At 41.0% G+C, this 19,202-nt stretch overlaps 1 protein-coding gene across 6 annotated transcripts in view; it reads right to left on the bottom strand.

Annotated features, from left to right (window-relative positions):
- LOC103137138 (palladin) overlaps positions 1-19,202 on the bottom strand; it is a 73,221-nt gene that overhangs the window by 24,692 nt on the left and 29,327 nt on the right. For 4 of the 6 annotated variants that reach the window (XM_016670775.1, XM_007550736.2, XM_007550735.2 and 1 more), the window contains exons 3-11: positions 17,304-17,479; positions 16,856-16,922; positions 16,247-16,364; positions 16,097-16,159; positions 12,771-12,912; positions 12,642-12,665; positions 12,119-12,238; positions 10,352-10,841; positions 8,033-8,068 (exon numbers count right to left, since the gene is read on the bottom strand). In XM_016670775.1, the coding sequence (XP_016526261.1) occupies positions 8,033-8,068; positions 10,352-10,841; positions 12,119-12,238; positions 12,642-12,665; positions 12,771-12,912; positions 16,097-16,159; positions 16,247-16,364; positions 16,856-16,922; positions 17,304-17,479 (1,236 nt within the window). The remainder of the gene's footprint in view (positions 1-8,032; positions 8,069-10,351; positions 10,842-12,118; positions 12,239-12,641; positions 12,666-12,770; positions 12,913-16,096; positions 16,160-16,246; positions 16,365-16,855; positions 16,923-17,303; positions 17,480-19,202) is intronic. The other 2 variants (XM_007550733.2, XM_007550734.2) reach the window with 2 other exon arrangements.

The following is a 19,202-nucleotide window of genomic DNA, read 5'->3' as shown; positions in this document are numbered from 1 at the left end:
TAATTCTGACTGAATCTCAAATAATGTTTTACTTTCAGTCACAATTGTGAGAAAAAAATCAAACCGTTTCATGATTTTGAATCTCATTAAAGACTGAAAGTCCAAATTATAACTTTATACCTTATAATTATAATTGAAAGTTGAATTTATGACATTTTATCTTAAAATTTTGACATTAAAAGTAAAAATTCTGACTTTATTCTTGTAATTATGACATTTATTATGACAAATATGACTTTAGAACTGAAAATTATGACTTCCTGTTGGGCGTTTTTTTCATGGCAGAAATGGGATTCCATGGTATTTAATGGAACCGCTTTTTGCTACAGTTATTTTAGCCCATAGATTTATGCAAAATATCTTTAACTCAGTCAGTCTGGATGAAGAGTATTTGTGAATTTTGGTTTCAATATCCAGGCACAGACACATCATTTCATGTATGTTTCTATCATGTCATCTAAACCCCTTCGTTGTGGCTCTGCTGTATGTTTAAAGTTGCTATCCTGCTACAAGATGAAACTTGTAGCATCTTGCTAAAGATTACAGCCCACTCTGAAATCTTTTGCAGCTTTTATTGTGACAATCTTATAAGAGTCATTTTGCAGCACAATCAAGTAACTATGTCACCTTCAGTTGTTATAAGAATGCTGCATTCTTCAAATATGACTTAAAGAAATTGGACGATCAAATTGGGTCTCTGTCTCTTTAAAAACTTCTGCTCTTTCTGAAACTCCACCTTTAGGAAGTCATCACAACATGGCTCCTCTGTTAACCCTTTAACCACATTTCTGCCAGCGTTTCACTGAGCAGTAGCTCGTATTATCAGCTCAGCAGATGCTCAGTTCCAACAGGCGTTTGCTAATTGCTGCTGGCTAGTCTGAAGGAGCTGAGTGGAGGAGTTGTGGTGGAGGATTGCTCTGTCAGGGGGAAACTTGGAAACTGTAGCTTTGAGGATGAACTCCATCTCGAAGGCGGAGCTATGTCCACTAAGGTGTTTTGCACACCTTAGTGGACATAGCTAAAGTGTGTCCACTTAGCTATGTCCACTAAGTGAACACACTTAGTGGACATAGCTACTATGTCCACTAAGTGTGGACATAGTAGTCCACACTTAGTGGACTACTATGTCCATTCTTTAATCTCTCATGGCAACCATGAGAGATTAAAGGATGAGAGATCCTTTAATCTCTCATGGTTGCCATGAGAGATTAAAGGATTTCTCAAACATGCATGAAAGAATCAAAAGCAAAACTCCAGGTGTGTCTGATGAGGAAACATTATAACATGATTTAAATAAAAAAAAAAACTTGGTTTTACATAATACTTTCTCTTTAATAAGCTCTGTCTCTTATGAAATTAACTCAAATTCAAGGTGCTGTATGTTGGTGGGTGTTTATCTGTGCGTTTTACACCCAGCAGTGCTTTCTACTGGGGAGGGGACTCTGAGGTAGTTTAGTTTCCATGCTCTCAGCTCCCTAAACACACACACTCTGCCTCGTCTCTCACTCCCCTCACATCCCAGCGCTCGTCCTTTCATCACTCCCTCTCCTCCGGCTCGTCTCTCTGAAGGTCAGCTCCCACAGCTCTTTTCCTTATTTGGAGAGTTTCTTCATTCCACTCAGGTCATTCTCGCCTCCCCGACCAATCCAACGGTTTGTTGATCTGCCGTCTCAGCCAATCCCGTGTCTCCCATGTCCTTTTATAGACTGGCCCCCCTTCCCTAGCTGCCGAGGTCCATGTGAAATTATCTTCATCCCTGCTTCCCTCGAGCCTCCTGCGATTTCTTTTCACTTTTTATTCAATTTTACGGACCTCACTCCCAACGAAACGAGAGCCAGCTTCCTGTCTGCCTTTTTCCAAACACCGCTAATCAAAACCCAAGCATGTGGCCTTGTAAGGTGTTCGGCGGCTTCTAATTAGACATACGGTGGCGACAACCCATTTGTGAGAAGCCTGCCGTCTCGGCTCTCTGTGGTTCCTCAACACGCATGTGTTTCCTGCTTTCTACAAAACCGCAAGCAACACCGACAGGAAAGTGACTGTTAATACTTCATTAGAGTTTGCACCTCGTAAACACAAACAAACTGCTGAGGGGAAGCTCTGAGTCACAGCGCAGATATGCGACAGATCCTGGCAACCGAAGCCTTTTGCTCAGAAAAAAAAGAAAAAAACGAGACAAAAAATATTCACCAGACTGAGTGAATGACCTCCGATTCTTTAAAGAAAAAAACAAAATGTAGGAGGAAAATCTTCTGCTGAAACTCCACAGTCTATGTGTTTGTGTGTGAAAGCAGTGAGTTTGCTGTTCCCCAGATGGCAGCCTGTGTGGAGCTGAAGAGGTCTGGAAACTACTGCAGGGATCATTTCATCTCAGAGGTATGGCCGTTATGTCAACGGACCTGGATTGAAAGGTAAGAGGTCAAGCTGCAGGCAGCAGGGGCCATGTTAAATTTGATTAGGACATTCTTAGCCTCATCACGACTGTGCTTATGCATTGACCTCGTCTTCATTTGCTGTGTTGTGGCCAAATCAGTCTTTAGCTTGAGCTCAAGAATGTTCTCTCCGGGTTCTAAAAATTCAGCTTCTTGCAGTCCAGGAGCGCAGACAGACATTAGAGGATAATTGGATTGGAATAATGTTTTTGTAAAGTTCGTATCAGAGAGGTGAGAGATGATACGTTTTAATTCTATTTTGATGCTGCCGCCATTGTGTTTCACAGCAAAAACATGTAGGGGACAACACAAAAACGTTTCCTGCTCTCTTATTTACTTCATGGTCTGGCTTCTTCATCTTTCTCGAGCAAAATAATTTTTTAGACCCACATGTACGTTGTAATAAATCGATACTTTGGCCAGCTTAAGTTTGGGCTAGTCCAAGCAACATCCATTACATTTTCTGAACAAAAAATCTTTTCATTTGCAAAAACAAAATGCCTGTCTATAACTCTTTGGTTCCTTCCTTGTGCTCTCTTAAAGTGGGTCTACAGGTGATTTGCTGAGGTTGCAGTGTTTTCTTGAAATGTGATTGGGAAGTTTACAGTGGCAAGCAAGATGTAAATACCGAGGAAAGAAAAATAAAGTGGCTCTGGCGATGCCTGCGCTCCATTCACACAAACAAATCTGTGCCTTTTCTCTCCAAGGCTGCTCTTTAAATATCATCTCCAAACTATTTATAAATCAGGTTCAGGGGCTGCAAAACTGTATACATTTGCATGTTTGAGTTAACTTCCTCCCCCCATGTCTGGTTTCATGTAAGCCACCCAAGTTCTGTAGATTACAATCAGTCATTACCTCAGTATCCATGCAGCCAAAGAGCAAGAAGAAAAAAGAAAAAACCTGAATGATTGCCGGAACACCAGGATAAGTGTAGCAAACGAAAAAAAAGGCTAAATTGAGGTTCTGCTAAGTGCTAAAGAGTGCCTGTTTTTCATCATGCAGGCTAAAAGAGAACACACTGCGGTGCGGCGTCAAAAACAAACCCACAGTCACGCCGCTAGTGAGACTTCAGCGCAGACACAAAAAGCACTTTGTGGAGCGAAATCCGTGCAAGAGCATCATTTCGACTGTCAGTGTTGATTCCTGCTCTGATGAAAGAGAGATTAAGCAGAGGAATGGATAATTGTTGCCTCTGCTTTTTGGGCTCACAGAGACGCCCACCCAGACGTTAGACCGTACCAACCTATAATATAATGCTCAGGCAGCGTTTTGCTGGCTCCATCTTTTTCGTTTTGCTCCAGTTGTATGCCTCCTAATTTGTCAAATGCTTCCTCTTTTTTTCAGAGTGAAAAGTCTTTACATGTTCTGTCATTTAACAGAGCAGCAATATTTACAGGGTTCAAATATCTGCAAGGTTTCGTCACATTAAGTCCACAAACTAAAATGAATTTCATTCAGATTTCATGTGATAAGACGACACAAACTGGACCATAAAAATTGTAAAGTGTAAAGAAAGAACACAAATCAGAGCAACAGCTCTAAGACTTATGTTTTTAAAATGTGGAAACCAAGTTACCTCCCACAGTTCTGCACAACTTTGTGTTGGTACATCTTCTAAAATCTGACTACAATACATTAATGCTTGTGGCAGTAACTTGACAAAATGTGAAACAGCTTTTGACTTCAGCTCAAGAATATTCTGAAAGCTCAGAAAGTAGAAAATCCCAGCTGTTGCTTTGATTAGGATCTTATTGAAGCAACAAGCGGGACAGCCTCAAAGATGATCAAGTGTTAAAGCCAAGATTTTTCTTTCTATGATAAAGTTAACAGAAGAAATAATGGAACAACTTTTGCTTCACAGTGTAAACAATATAAAATAATCCTATAACTCTAGCCAAGATTATTACAGATGATCAATATTGGTATTGTAATGGTAGCAGTACACCATCACAGCAGAATGTTAATAAAACACTGCAATGAAATCTTACAAACAGGAGCCGTAATCAAGGTCGGTGTCGATTCCTCAACCTGAAACACAAACATGTTCTCACATGTGAATCGGAGCGACCAGCTCCAGGTGTTACCCGCCTGTCGTAATGCGACTTTATGTTCATAAGGTGAGTGTTCAGGTGAACGCTGAGCAAAATAAAAGCGATCTGATGTCTTGCATCATGAAAACACAGCTCAGTTTATCCAACAGGGTCATAAATCTCCAGAGTGTCGTCTCCTTGGCCGTGTCTTTGCCTCACAATGCTCGAAAGCCGTTTCATTCAGTAGCAATGCTCTCCTGTTTTTCTGCCAAGCTCACACAATTAAGCTGGCCTCCAACAACAAGATAACTTCTGGTTGGATGACAAAACACACAAGCTCCCAGCAGTAGGGTTAGGTTAAGAAAACATTCTTCTCCTTTGTGTGCTTAAACCCTGCAGCAGTTTCTGAGAAGAAAACACTGTCTCTATAGAAAAGTGTTGCTTGTTCATTTTATCCTGTAATCAGCAGCCTGTGAATTTGTGAATCAATGAATGAATCAAGGTGTCATTTCGGACTAACGCACACACCTTAAAACATTATTGTTGGCTATGCTTAGAAACACTGAAATGATCGGGGGGGAGAAGGCAGTCAATGAGAAACTCCTGTCTTTCCCAACATGTGGTAAAGTCATTGGTTTCTCTCCAGACTTGTGCCTTAGCTCTTATCCAAGCAGAGAATCTGAGTCTCTCCCTGGGAAGTTTGAGTTCAGCTTTCACTCCATTCCTGCGCCCATTCCTCTGCCCAGCAAAAAAAAAAAAAAAAAAGTCAGCAGGTTTGTTTTCATTAGCCAGGTCTCCCGCAGCACGTCCCTTCCTCTCAAGCATGCTCCATAACCCTCAACATTACTCAAACCAAAAAAAAAAGAAATCGGTTTTCTGCCTGTTAATACTGCGAGCTGAGAAGCCATTTTGAAGTCAATCAATGGACTGTCTTAATGAGTCGAGTTGTTCGTAAGTAAAAGCTTTACACTCAATAAATCAATAACAACATATGTATTGCGATAAATATCAGTAAATAATACGTCTAGCACAATATTCAATAATTTCACTGAACTCTGATCAGCATTCTGGGAGATGTAGGCAGAAGAAAGGGTTTGGCTTTTCGAACTTATCAGTATTTCAGATATTTAGAACAAATAACTCATCAATAATTATCTATAGTAGTTTTATGTGAAATTCTTGTATCATATTATGTTTCCAGCCATATTGTCCAGTGATGGATAGATACATTAATTAAAAAAAGTCCAGAAAGAATAAACTTTACATTAAAATGAACGCCATCAAAAAGTATTTTCACCCCTAGTTTTCTTCTATTTGTGCTTTTCCCACTTTAATATGTTTTAGATTAAACTAACTTTAATATCAGAGAATGAAAACTTCAATAAATACAAAACGCATTTTACAAATGATGCTGAAAAATGTATCCAAACCAACCCAGTTACATGTGAAAAAGCAAATTTCTAATAATACCTAATTCTATGTCCAGCCTTCAAGCTACAGTAATAACTGGTACCATCTCTTTTTTAATCACTGGGGAAATTGAATCAACATTTTGTTGTAACATTTTCTTTCATCCATTCTGGAGGGTTTTCTGGTTTCAACCACACCTATGTGTCCCAGTTGGATTTATGTCCAGGTTTTGCGTGGGCCTCTCCAGAATTTTCCTTCTTTTTTGAGCTATTTGAAGTTGAATTTGCTGGTATGGTAAGTCAAATGTGCTTATGCTTAAGACTACTGGATACTCTCCCTCGGGATTTTTATGTTACAAAACAGAACAAGAAATTAAATCAATATCTGGTCTCTCCAAACATTCCTCTAACTGTTTACCCACCAGAGCAGCAGTGGCTTGTTTGTCCCCCACAGAGTGTAAGCCACACGAATGACAGATTTAAAATCAGTGTTTTATCTTCCCTTACAGTTTCTCTGAGTGGTGTGACTGACTTTGTCCTCTGACTATTACTCTGACAGCTCCATTAGCTCCATCATGCAGTTAAACTAACACAGGCACAATACAAAGTGATTATGTGAAAAAAGCAGGAATTAGCTCCTGCTAGTTTTTACACAAAGAAGTGTCGAATCATATTCATTACTTCAGAATGTGCTTTTCAATTAGGGTCATTTGTCAGAGTCAAACAGCCTTTAAGGGTGGGATTACACACGCTCTTCGTTAAGCCCACATTTCTGGCTTTAAAAAGCTTTTTTAATTGTTCTGATGTAATATTCTAACATTGAATGTCCTGTTTACATAGCCGAAAGCAGAAAGTCATTGTATTTAACAAAAAATACCTTAAAAACAGTCAATCTAGTTAATACATTTAAAGTATCCTACTTGGTGAACTAAATTACTCAAATAAATGAACTTTTCAATTAATTTATGAAATTGGTCCATAGGTTGTTTTAGTGCAATGATCTTTCTAAAAATTGCTGACATTTTTGTCTCTCTAATCATAATCTTGCAACAAACAAGCAACAGCCACTGTGATGAAACACAGACAGGCCGGGGATGCCACAGAGCACTTTTAAATCCCGGAGTAGAGTGCTGGTCTGTTAGGTTGTGTGTTGCTGTCAGACTCCACATTTCGCCCCCAACTTCCTCTCCCGCTCTGAAACAAATAACTCTTGCCCTTATTAACTCAAAGTGGGAAGCTGTTAAAACCTTATTGTACTGGACAGCCATCGTGTTACGCATCACTACCCAGGGATGGTGGTCTGCATGTAATCTTCACCAACATTAAGCCAAGCTGATGTGTTGTACTTGTGCTCTTTCCCAACTTCTTACATACAAAATACTTATAAAAATAAGGATACATGCCCTTAGGATGAGTGTGGCTAACTCAGATAAAAACATCCTGTTTATAGTGAGCGTTCCCTAGCAGCTGACTGAGAAAAAGCCTGCAGACGACGTGCCGCACAACAAGCAGGATCTGATTGAACTGATAAGCTTCAAATTGGTTACAGTCGGCCACTGTTCATAAGCGCAGTGTTGCAGAAACATGACCTTTGGTTAACGGCGGCGCTGCTGTTTTCATTAAGCAAGGAAACAATGTAATGGGGCAGAAGATGGGGGGGCTACGCTAATTTCTTCGACGTCGGAGGCTGATTGTTTCAGCGCCTCATGCGTTTTGTTATGGAAAAAGAACACAAGTGTTTAAACCAATAAGGGGAAAAAAATCTCGAACATCCTGGCCTTATTATCTGTGAAAAAATAAACAGATAAGACTTTTCGTTGCGCAGGGTTTGTCACGCAACTAACTAAGTCAGATGTTGTGCCTTGTCCAAAGTATGCAGTCATAATATAACTCCAGTGAATTATTAATCCTATGTTTAATGGGGCGGCTGTAAACGTAGCTCTACGCACGAGGTCATTTTCTTAATCTCTAACTTTCTCAGATGTAACCTCCTGAATTCACACAAAAAGTTCCTAAAAATGTCCATATCGGAGCCAAATAAAAGATTTGTCAAAACTTGATTGTTTCTAAAGAAATTCCACTGTACTTTTGTTAACGTATTCTCCATAACCACAGATAAATGCTGCTTACAGCATCACAGACACAACAAAATAATTACCTGGCGATTTCAGTCTTCTCCTCATTATTGTCAGCTCTGGAAGCACAGAGTTATCAAGTCACAACGTTTTCAGTACATGTATGCACCCATAAGCAGCAATCTGGAGCGCATGCAGGGACAAACGGGCTGAACTGAGAGAGCCGAGATTTAGAGCAAAGTGATCATCAGCAGCAGCTGGGCAGAGGTTCAAATGTCTGATTTAGGTAGAAAATTTATGTTTTTTGTTAAAACTCAACATAAAAGGTTAAAGTTCCTCCTGAAATGTCGACTGCAACCATGACTAAAACAGATCAAGCTACATGTTTCAGCTTTAAAAAAGTGGTAGACAAAATTTAAAGGGATAGTTCAGATTTTTTTTCAAGCGCTTTTTGGTGAAATTACTAGCAATAACAGTTTATTTAATTGTAACTAGAGAGATGTTAAATTGCAGTGAGTTTGTATAAATTAGAATAAAACCCTGGAATATGCTAACAGCTAATCATAAGAGTTCAGTAAAGAGGGGAATTTACTTTGTGTTTCCCAACAGGATGTCATCTGCGTATCAAGGTCACAGGTATTGCTGTGCTTTTCCAGGTGTCATCATTAATCTCAAGAAATTTCACTGGACTCATGATCAAATGATCAAGCAATTTAATGTCTCCCTCAAAATAACGTCACAGAGTTTCAACAGAGTTGATCCAGACTTAATAAAGTCGATTGCGCTCTCTTACTCGCCCCATCATTTAGTCATGGCCCCTCTTTGCACTGACTCAGCAGTAGAGCACACAGTCATGATGTCTTCAAGCGTGGAGGACATGTTTGTTTGTGATATGTCATTGTTACTAAGGAATCATTTTTTCAAACCTTAGTTTTTAACATTTTCTACCAAAGGAAATGGACTATCACTGTCTGGAAGCAGAGAGTTAATCAAGGTTGCAAGTATCCAATCAATACGTTAAAAGTTATCCAAGCTGAGAAAAATTACTTTTATATGCTTTCACTCTTCTATAAACTCCTGGCAAAACGAAATCTGTTGTGGAACTATTATTGATGGTAACTTCATAGAGCTGAACTTTAAAAACATCTGAACTATTCCTTTAACGTCATTAGGTTTTATCTTCCATCTTTTATGGAGCAGAACAATATTTATCACTTAGTCGGAATATCACAGAATGTACTGAAGAGAAAACCAACAGTGTCTCACTTGCCAATAAATCAAAAGAAAAATCCTGTAATGTCTGGAAAACAAACATAGAGTAGCTACTTTAATGAATAACTTCAAACCAGTAAAGGAACCAATCTGCAAATATTCAAGCATGTATCAGCGAGGCATCCGGAAAGCCTGAGGGATTAAAAGGCTAACCACATAATGGTTTATTCTGAATGTGAGGTTCGGTTGCACATCAGATCTCTCTTCCTCACGTCTTTCCTTTTCTCCTTATTGTCCTCAGTTTTTCACTTTATTCTTTCAATAAAAAAAGGAAAGGTGTGGTAGGATGGTTAAGACGAGGCCTGATTACTACAGAAAGAAAACCATTTGCTGCTCAGCTCTTCTAAAATGACAGCGACACTCTACCTCAGGAATCAAAAACACAATAGCCGTACCGTGGGACGGGCATGCACAGCAAGGTCACAAGAATACAATGGGAGCCATCCAGAAAAAGCACAGAGATCTGTTACAGACACAAGCTGCGTTTCCACTGACCTTAAACTTGCACAAAATTGGAATTATGAAAACAAATTTGCTTAATGGAAACAAGGACATTTTGGGGGAAAAAAAATAGATAAAAAGTTGTGCTATGATAAGGTAGCTTATTGGCCATATTGAAGTTAGTGCGTTTTGCAAAACTGCAATGGAAACACTTTTGTCTCATCACACAAGTCATGTGATCAACAGCCGGATGCAACCACCGGCAGAAAAGACAAAGAAGACAACAGGAAGAGGGAGGGGGATGGCAGCGCGCCATGTTTTTAATGACCTGTCACGTGAACAAACTTATTCATGTGTGATTTTAATTGCTTTTATTTTTTAATGGAAACACAGCAACACAGTAATTGTGAATTTTTTTTTTTTTTTTCACCATTTGTAGAATATTGACAAACTTTTGTGCAGATTCGTAATGGAAACGCAGCTACTGACACTAACATAAAGATAATGCTTTTCTTCTCCAAAAGGTCTGGGATTTTCCCTTTTACCCTTTCCACAAAGCAGAGAGACAACACCATCATTTCCCCCTCAGACAGTCCTCCCACTCCTCCCAGTCCTCCCAGTCAGACTCTCAGCCCTGCTAACCAACCCTCCTCTGGGACGCAGCCATACGAGGAATGACAAGTACTCACAGCTTTGGTTTTGGCTTGGTAGGGATCGGGGGACCATCTTTCCCGGGGGATGGAGACAGCTTGCCCTGGCTCGGAGGAGAATCTGGTACGATGTGGGCTTGACTGGAGGGCATGACCTGGATGTCTGCTGCCGCCAGTTCTGACAGCGGCAGAGGAGGAGGTGGCGGTGGGAGTGGGGCGTCTTTAGGTAAGCTTGGAGGTGTCGGTGGGTGTTGGCCGTTCTGTAGAGGTTCCAGCCCTCTCCCCTTGTCCCCGTCTTCCACCTCCGAGTTAATTTGGACCAGAGGCGGAACGGATGCACCGGGCCACATCTCCAGCTCTTTGACACGGAACGCATCTAAACCGGGCTGAGGCAGCGCCTTAGGCGGCAACTCCAGGAGGCTGATCTCGGTGGGTGGTGGCGAAGGAGGAGGTGGAGGAGGGAAGGAGGCCGCATCCTCAAATCCTGAGCTATCGCCAGACATGCCATTACTTGATGAGTCCTCAGCTGCTGGGGGAAGCAAACAGTGGAAAGTGTTTTGTTTTGTTTTTTTACTTACTTTGATATTTAGGTCTCTCTGGACCAGCACATACCATTACTGAGTGGAAATTGAACACAAACACAGTGAATCACAGCTGGTTTGATATGGGGCGACAGCTGGGTCCAGTCAGGCTGATGCAATTCCTGTTTATTCAGCCTTTCCTTTACGCTGTGTGGTGAATCCTGCACTGTACTAACAACTCTGTCTGTGATAATATGCACAGAAATAGTTGTGTCCAGCTTAGCTCTCTTTTTTCTATACAGACTTAAGATAATTAAGTTACATCTGAGGAGACGGTCACTGAGCTAATATGACTGAGCTCCATCTTCAGGAAACGACTACTGAGGTTAGCTGGATTTTAGCATTATGGCCATGGAAAACTTCCTAAAAATGACTCAAATAACTGAATTTTATTTTAGATGTTCAACCTTCAGTTAAAACCTTAAATTAAGAAATTTAATACAATTCAATTCTCTCACTTAAAAATTTAAGAAGGAATCCCCAGACACAGTTCATGAGTACCGTTTATATTTTCTGAAAACATTGAACTTTTTTTTTTTTTTTTGGCCTGACAACGTAAAGAAAGTATATTTGTGGTAATATTAAAGTACTGCTTTTTCTGAGGTTGGACACATTCTGGAAACTGAACGATACAGCCCTAGAAATCATAAATGTATTTTTCTCTTTGAGGAGATGGAGTGGTTGTTGTTCTACAGATTCCTGATAATAACCTGAATTATGTTATTCAGGTGTGTTGAAAAGATATTTAAAAGCTGCAGGTCAATGAAGGACTGGAGCTTGAAAAGCCTTTGTGTGAAAAATCCTTCATTTATGTTCTTTAAGCTGTTTTTGAACCGGAAGAAAGATGGCATGTGTGTTAGATAAATCATAACTAGCATTTAGCTTAGCTTGCTAGCCAGAAGAGCTCCTGTGGGATTACATTAATGTTGTCTATTGAAATCTGTTATGGAAGCTTGAACAATTTTTATTTTAATGACTTTACAGCACCTTAAACCAGAAAATGGGACTGAAGTTAAAGGAAAGAAGTCTCATTTTTAATTTTTTTTGTTTGTTTTTTGTTTTTTTGCTCTGTTTAATTTCTCTGTACTTTACCTTGCAAATTAATTACATTTTCCACAGTTCTGGTGTGGTTTAGAATCAATCATAAAAACAGATACCACATCTCATGGTTCGGCTTTCGCCCCTGTGAAGTTTGACCGTCTCTTTGATTGTGCGCTGGACGCACCTGGGTTCACGGTCAGCTGGGCCGTGCTGCTGACGGAGCCGAAAGCGTTAGACGCCTTGCAGAAGAACAGACCTCCATCCTCTGGAAAAGCCTCTGCGATCACCAAGGTGCAGATCTCCTCTGAAATAAATCACCACCACCATAAATGCGTTTGTTTGTAATGAGGTCAGAAAAATATGACAAGACGATGACCAAGTGACACACAGAAATGACAAGGACGATGGTTATCTCAGGTAGACTGATGAGTCAGACGAACAGAGAGCGTAGAAGACAAGCTAGCAGACAGACACAGATGTTTGGGGATGTTGCTCTGACTCACAGACCGTGTTAGACAAGGAGTCACACAGGTGGGAAATATGTGATTTAATGTTATTAATAGCTAGGACTCCCTTTTGACTGCAGCGATACAATGTTGTCATGATGAAATCAAGATTAAGCCCCCAGACGGATCTGCCAGTCCATAACTTATTTAACCTGGACATGTTAAACATGAATGTAGCTGCAAGAGCCTGAGGCATCGTACCTGACTCAGCTGCAGACCGAGGCTCTGATGTGTTCAGTCAGCGCAGGAGAGGAGGGGGGGGGGAAACAAACTATTAGTCAGCACACGTCTGAAAATTACTGAGCTTCGTCAAGTTTGGGAACGTCTCACTTTTTTGTAGAATCCTGAAATCGGGCGAGTCCAGAATCTCGTTCCCCTGCCGGTACCACTGGACCTGGAGGGGAGGGCTTCCGCGGACTCTGCACTCCAGAACCACCACCTGGCCCTCTGACGCCTGGACGTCCTGCAGGAGCTGCAGGGGAGGAGGCCACAGTCAAAGATTGGAAAGAGAGAGGCACTAAGAGAAAGACGCCGATGAGTGAAGGATGAAGAGCACATCTCTAATTAAGATGCATCTGTTTCAGAGGAGGAACATGACAAAGAGGGAGGATGAGGGCTATAAAACTCATAAAAAATTTGAATCTCAAAAACAAAAAAAACCCACCCTCTGTTATATAACTCCCCTCCTGTTGGACATTACCGTCCATCCAGAGGTTTTTGAGAACTGTCCACATTTTTCTCATCATGTCCTTTGCTTGCTTGATCCAAAAGGAATATTCTCACCACACATTTTCCACAATGACAAAGCAAAAGCAGGTGATTGGAAGGTTTTGTTAATCCGTTACATAAATATAGAAATTCAGATGCTTTTGTTAGGCCTTGATTAAACCCGTATGTCTTTTTGGGGAAGGAACCTGTATGCTTGATGTGAATTTTGTAATCTTTTGTTTCCCCGTTCGTTCAGACGTGAACGGTCAAGATTAAGCAGATTAGAGAAGTCTTTTTAAGTCTCTCCAGAGATGCTCCGTGGTTCAGCAACTTTCTTTTAAAAGCTTTCGAAAGTTTTCAGCGGACTAAATGTTTGCTTGACACGCAAGGCCAACAATGTATATTTGGGAGTCTGTCGTTGTTTGCAGAGAATAAGGTGTAGAGGAAAGTCTGAGTTTAAAGTGTGAAGGGGATCATTAATAGCTACGGACAACAGTTTGTTTCTAGTAAGAAACTCCCAACAATGAACGTCTCGGCGTTTTCCCAAAGCTGCTGCAAGGTTCACATCATGCTCAGATTACATCTGCTCTTCAAGAATCAGGAAATTCTCTTGGATTCAGTTTAGACTTTGGCGATATGATCATCTCCACATCAAAATGAGGCTTTAAATAACTTCTCAAACATGTTTTTGAATCAAGCCAAATTGATTCAAGGTCCTTTTTTAGCCATGGCAGTTTTCTAAAGGATTCAAGCCATTGTCTTGTTGAAATATAAACTGCCCAGGATCCAGGAAAACTCTGAAGAATAATGATTGTCATGGTGATTTCCTTTGATTTACTGCATAGTAATCCAATTTTTCTTTTTTAAAAAAGCTATTTTTTTTAGAAACAGATGTTACAAGTGCTTTTCTGATTATATGGAAAATAAAATCAGAAGCTAGCAAACAGAACAGTCAATAAATTTGAATGAGATCATTTCACACAGCAAAGGGGGTCATAAAAATCGGCTATAGGAAAAGTTTGAAAACAGGAAACTCCGACATCGTAAAGCTGGATCCTGAGGGGCTTTGTAACGTATTCAGGCCTCTTGGACGTTTTAACATTTTATCACATCCCGTGTATTTTTTATGTATTTTATTAAGATCTTACGGACCAACAGAGACCAATGCATAGCTTTGAAGTTCAGAGAAAATGATACGTCTTACTAAAACATATATAAACTGTGTTGTACATTTACATTAAACATTTGCAGATCTAGAGACTGAAACTTATTAGATGGAGAACATCTGTAAACGTCAGTTTTCAGCTTTTCCCAATTGAACTATGGTCAGGACTTTGATTGGGCCATTTAATCATACGAGTATAAATCTGGCTGTATGTTTTGGTTTATTGAACAAAACATACAACCTCAGTCCAGTATTAATTTTCTGCAGCTTCTAAGTTTTTTTTCTAGGCCAGTCAATTAATTCTGACTCAGTTCCTCGTCTTCATTAAAAAACAAAAAATGCATGCCACACTTTTCAAATTTTTTCTTTTTTTTCTTTAGGCTGACATGTATCATCTTCCACCCACTTCACATTCGTGTGCTACATTACCTTGTCTTGGTCTGTTGCACAAAATCCTCATAAAATGCAGAGTTTGTGAGAAAATGAAGGAAGAAATCAAGTGTTCCTACACGAGTACTCTCAATCTCGCCGCCTATAAAGTCGGATGAATACATGAACTACGACAAGAAACCCCCAGCCTCACTGGGCTCACATGAACCTGGGAACTTCTCATTCTGCGCTTTCAGCACGGACACGTTTAAGAAAAGGTTCACAGGAGAAATATTCCTCATGGGTCAGTGGGGACGGGTGCTGACCAACGTGGGAATGTCGTGATTAAAGTCTGGCAGCGGTCTGAAAGGAGTCCGATGTGGGGGTGAAGGAACAACAAATGTCCTTTACTAATGAAGTGGGAAATGATTTAGGGCCTGGCAGGCTGAATGAAAGTGAAGGGGACCTGACCCTTGTGGGCTTGGCAGGACTGTTTGAAGCTTTGCCTCAGCCCGTCTCAGTTCAGCTATCATAAGACCCGCAGCCTGAGGGGGAAGGAGGAGGGGAGGAGACGGCGGAGAGCTGGAGAGTCTGAACCAGAAAAGCCTCTGTTTTATTGGACCCCCACTGGTGGAAGCCACAGCAGTTATTATGGGATGTCTGAGGACATTTATGGATGCATCTGTGGATGGATTGTCTGGATGATGTGCCATGTATAAGCATGGAGGAGTCCCTTCAAGGTTAAGATTATACTGCAGTTTAATTTAAAGGGGCAGTACTATGTACTTTCCATCCACATAGTGCCACAGATAACTAAGTTACCTTCAGTTTTGTAAAAATGCTATACAAATCAAATATGACTCAAAATAAATTTCAATTTGTAACTTAGCGATTTCAAATTGGGCCTTTGTCTCTTTAAAATCTCCTGCTCTTTCTAAAACTCCACCTTCAGGAAGTCATCACAACAACATGGCTCCTCTATTAAACTTTACCGTTGTTTTTACCAACATTGCACTGAGAAGAAGCTCATAATGACTTCTGCAGGTGTGCAGTTCCAACAGGTGTTTGCTAACTGCTGCTGGCTAGTCTGAAGGAGCTGGGGCGTTTTGCACAGCTGAATGAGAGATTAAAGGATTTCTCAAACATGCATGAAAGAATTAAGGCAACACTCCAGGTATGTTTTTGATGAGGGAATAACATTATAAATCAATCTTAAGAGAAATCTCATTGATTAAGGGCAGAGGAATACAAATGCATGCCATACTTTATGGGTTTTTATTTATTTTTTTTTAAATGTTTCCTGTTCTTCCCACTTTATAAGTAATTACTTTGTGTTGGCCTATTTATCGAACAAAATCCCTATAAAACACAGTAAAGTTTGGGGTTGGAGCACTTTCCATTGATTCAAGCGTACCTTTGTGAACAGTGGAGGGCCTGACGCCTCACCACCGTGCAGTGCAGACACGGGGCTCTGCATCTACAAGACAACACACATGAGAGAGAGGAGGATATTTTTTTTTATATATATTTGAAGGTTTACGATCACGGCTGGTTTGGGACCTACCCTCTGTGGGGGCTGAGACATGGACTGGACCAGGGCTGAGCGATGAGGAGGCACCTCTGGGGTTTTGGGCGATGATGAGCGTATTGTTAAGGACATCGAAGTCGTCTTTTTCTGCGCTCTGTGAGACGGAGAAGGAAGGCACACTTGAAGGGAATGTAAACAAAATTTAGCAAAGAATCCCTGAAAGGCAGGGGAATAATCAAAAACATTTGGAGTAAAGCGGTTCTGCTCTGCTGGACTGGAAAAAATACATTCTTGTCAAGATGCTTTGTTTTGGTTTTTAAAAAACGGTCGTCTGAAGCAGCTTGAGCTTCAAGAAATGGAAGAAACATTCATGTAGGCAGTGAAGTGCAGACGAGAGGTTAAAGTCTGGAGGTAAGCAGAGGCAGGCATGACACGGTGATTCTTTTTCATATTAACCCCGTTGGACCTTTTATTAGAGGAATGCGTCCCACGTTCTGGGTCAGGCTTAAGGCTCTTTAAAGGCCTGGATAAGGAGAAGCAGACAGCAGACTACTGGCTGCTGTGGGGCTCAGTTGACCCTTCCTGGGGTTCGGAGTTCACCGTGGGGTCGTAAGGTCACAAGAGGCGGTGCAGAAACACACGTACTGCGGCATGGCTCCTGATCTTGACTTTGACGCCGTTCCTTCTCCCTCTGAGTCCGACGATGAAGCTCCTGTGAGTGGAGAGGAAGACAAAAGCAGAGGCCGGTTTTGTAACTTTATATAGAACCTTAAGTAACTTGCAGAAGAAGATTTTCTCTGCTGTTATTGAAAGCCACAAGGACACAAACAATTTGCTGTGTATTCCATGTATAATTTGTCAAACCGGTCTTATGTCGTATTCTTTCTTTAGTGCTTTCATTCTGGTGCACAAACTCTGAAAAGTAAAAAAGCCCAAAAAACAAATAAAAAACTCCTGCTCATTATAGGCAAACCATTGACATTTAGTTTTATGTCACAGAGCAGCTCAATAATAATTATGTCAGGTTCATGTGTGAAAACTTCCACCATCAGCTGAGAATATTTACATGAGAGCAGCAGCCTGAATGCCTGACCTTCAATGTAAACCTCGGCGGAGGTGTTGTCTGCTCCCAGGCTGTTGGACGCCACGCAGGTGTAACGTCCCGTGTCGTCCTCGAAGGCTTCGGCGATCACCAGCGTGTGAAGGTCGCCTTCCCTCCAGATTTGAATGTCAGGGGAGTTCTGCAGCTCGCGGCCTTCGCAGAACCACCTGCAGGTAAGGGAACACCTGGATTACATCAACCAGCAACATTTTGGTATACGTGACTGACTTATTTCATTTGTTACAAAAGAAAAACTGAAGTGGAGTAAGGATGTTCTGCTTTCAGCTTAAATCTTTTCAAAATTGCAAATTGTTTCTTAAAGCTGCAGTATGTAACTTTTATAAAGATATACGTTTTTTACATATTTGTTAAAATATTCTGTCGTGGCAGTATAATAAGAAACAGATCATCAGTAATCTGTGAGCTCCTCCTCCACCTCCTTCCTGAGACGCTATTTAAGAAAAGCAGAGCCAATCGGAGCCAGGAGGCGGGTCTTCGCACCATCGACCTTGTGACTATGCTCCTAAATGTCACATATTATTTGTCTCAAATCATACTGTCACAGCATAGCGACAGTTTCAACAAATATGTAAAACATATACATTTTTAAATAAAAGTTACATAGCTACTGCAGCTTTAAACAATTCAACCAAACTGGTTCCTACTTTTCTACTCCAAATGTGATGGACGTCTCCTAATCAACTTCACGTGAATACCTACTCAGTTACACACACACACACACACACACACACACACACACACACACACCTGATGGGCATGTCTGAGTTTACATATCTTCTGAAACATCAACCCACCCCCCCCCGAGGCGCTGACAAGCCGCTCTGTTACGGGAAGCAGGAACAGCCTCTGCCCACATCCCAATCGGAGCGCTGTGAGCCCTGAACAGCTCTCCCGGGGGAGCCGCGGAGCAGACGCCGCTTTATCTTGGACTAAAGGTGGATAATGGAGAGCCTCCAACTCCAGCAGCTTCGCCTGTTTCATCTCTCTTCACAGGGTCAGGATTAAAGCAGGCCTCAAAGTCAGCGCCACCACATCAAGCCCAAGTTCAAACCGTGATGATCCACTCAACTATTTCCTTGTATACATTAGTTCTCCGAGACCACATTCAGAGACTTTGATCCATAGCAACGTCTTAATCTATTTAAAAGTGTTTTCCACACATTCAAAGCACCGACTCTCCACGGACACACCACTAAGAGCCTTAGTGCGCCGCTAAATGATAAGCGGTGTAAATTCTCGTTCACCTCTTGGCCTACGAATCGTCAGAGGGAGGCGCAGGAATTCCCAAAACGCCAGAAGAACAGCTGTTTCGCACACCCAGAGCCATGACCTGAAGGCATTCCTGCTGTCTCAGAGAGCTGCATGACAATTTCCAACAACCCGCCGCACGGCCGTAATTTCACTTTTCACACCCCGATGTGTCAGTAGGACGGCCCGCTGACTCGTCTTCCAGAAAGCAATCAATCAGTTTGCACGTCCAGACAATAGTTCATACTTGGTGAATTTATGACTGAGCTGATTGATGTGAGCGGAAACTGTGATATGGAAAAGTGAATGAAAGAGCATGAGTCAGTAAAAGTGAGACATAAAAAATGATGATTGGTGAAATACCGCAGACAAAGTGACAGGAGTGAAAATATACACAACTACTGAACTTTTTCACATCACTAACAAAAACTTATTCAATACAATACTCAAATTATTAATATTTTTACAAATAAATATCCAAATCTTATCCAAAAACTTCCTCTGCTCTGTAGTGTAGCTCATTTGCAAAACAAATTTCTGCCCGTTCTTTTTTTCGCAAAATAGCTCAAATGAAGTCAGACTCGATGAAGAGCATCTTTAAACGGATTTTTTCAAGTCTTA

Source organism: Poecilia formosa, unplaced genomic scaffold (genome assembly GCF_000485575.1).
Source record: "Poecilia formosa unplaced genomic scaffold, Poecilia_formosa-5.1.2 Scaffold37, whole genome shotgun sequence".
NCBI lineage: Eukaryota > Metazoa > Chordata > Actinopteri > Cyprinodontiformes > Poeciliidae > Poecilia > Poecilia formosa.
The sequence above is the reverse complement of the archived record's forward strand: the minus strand, read 5'-3'. Positions and strand labels throughout refer to the sequence as shown.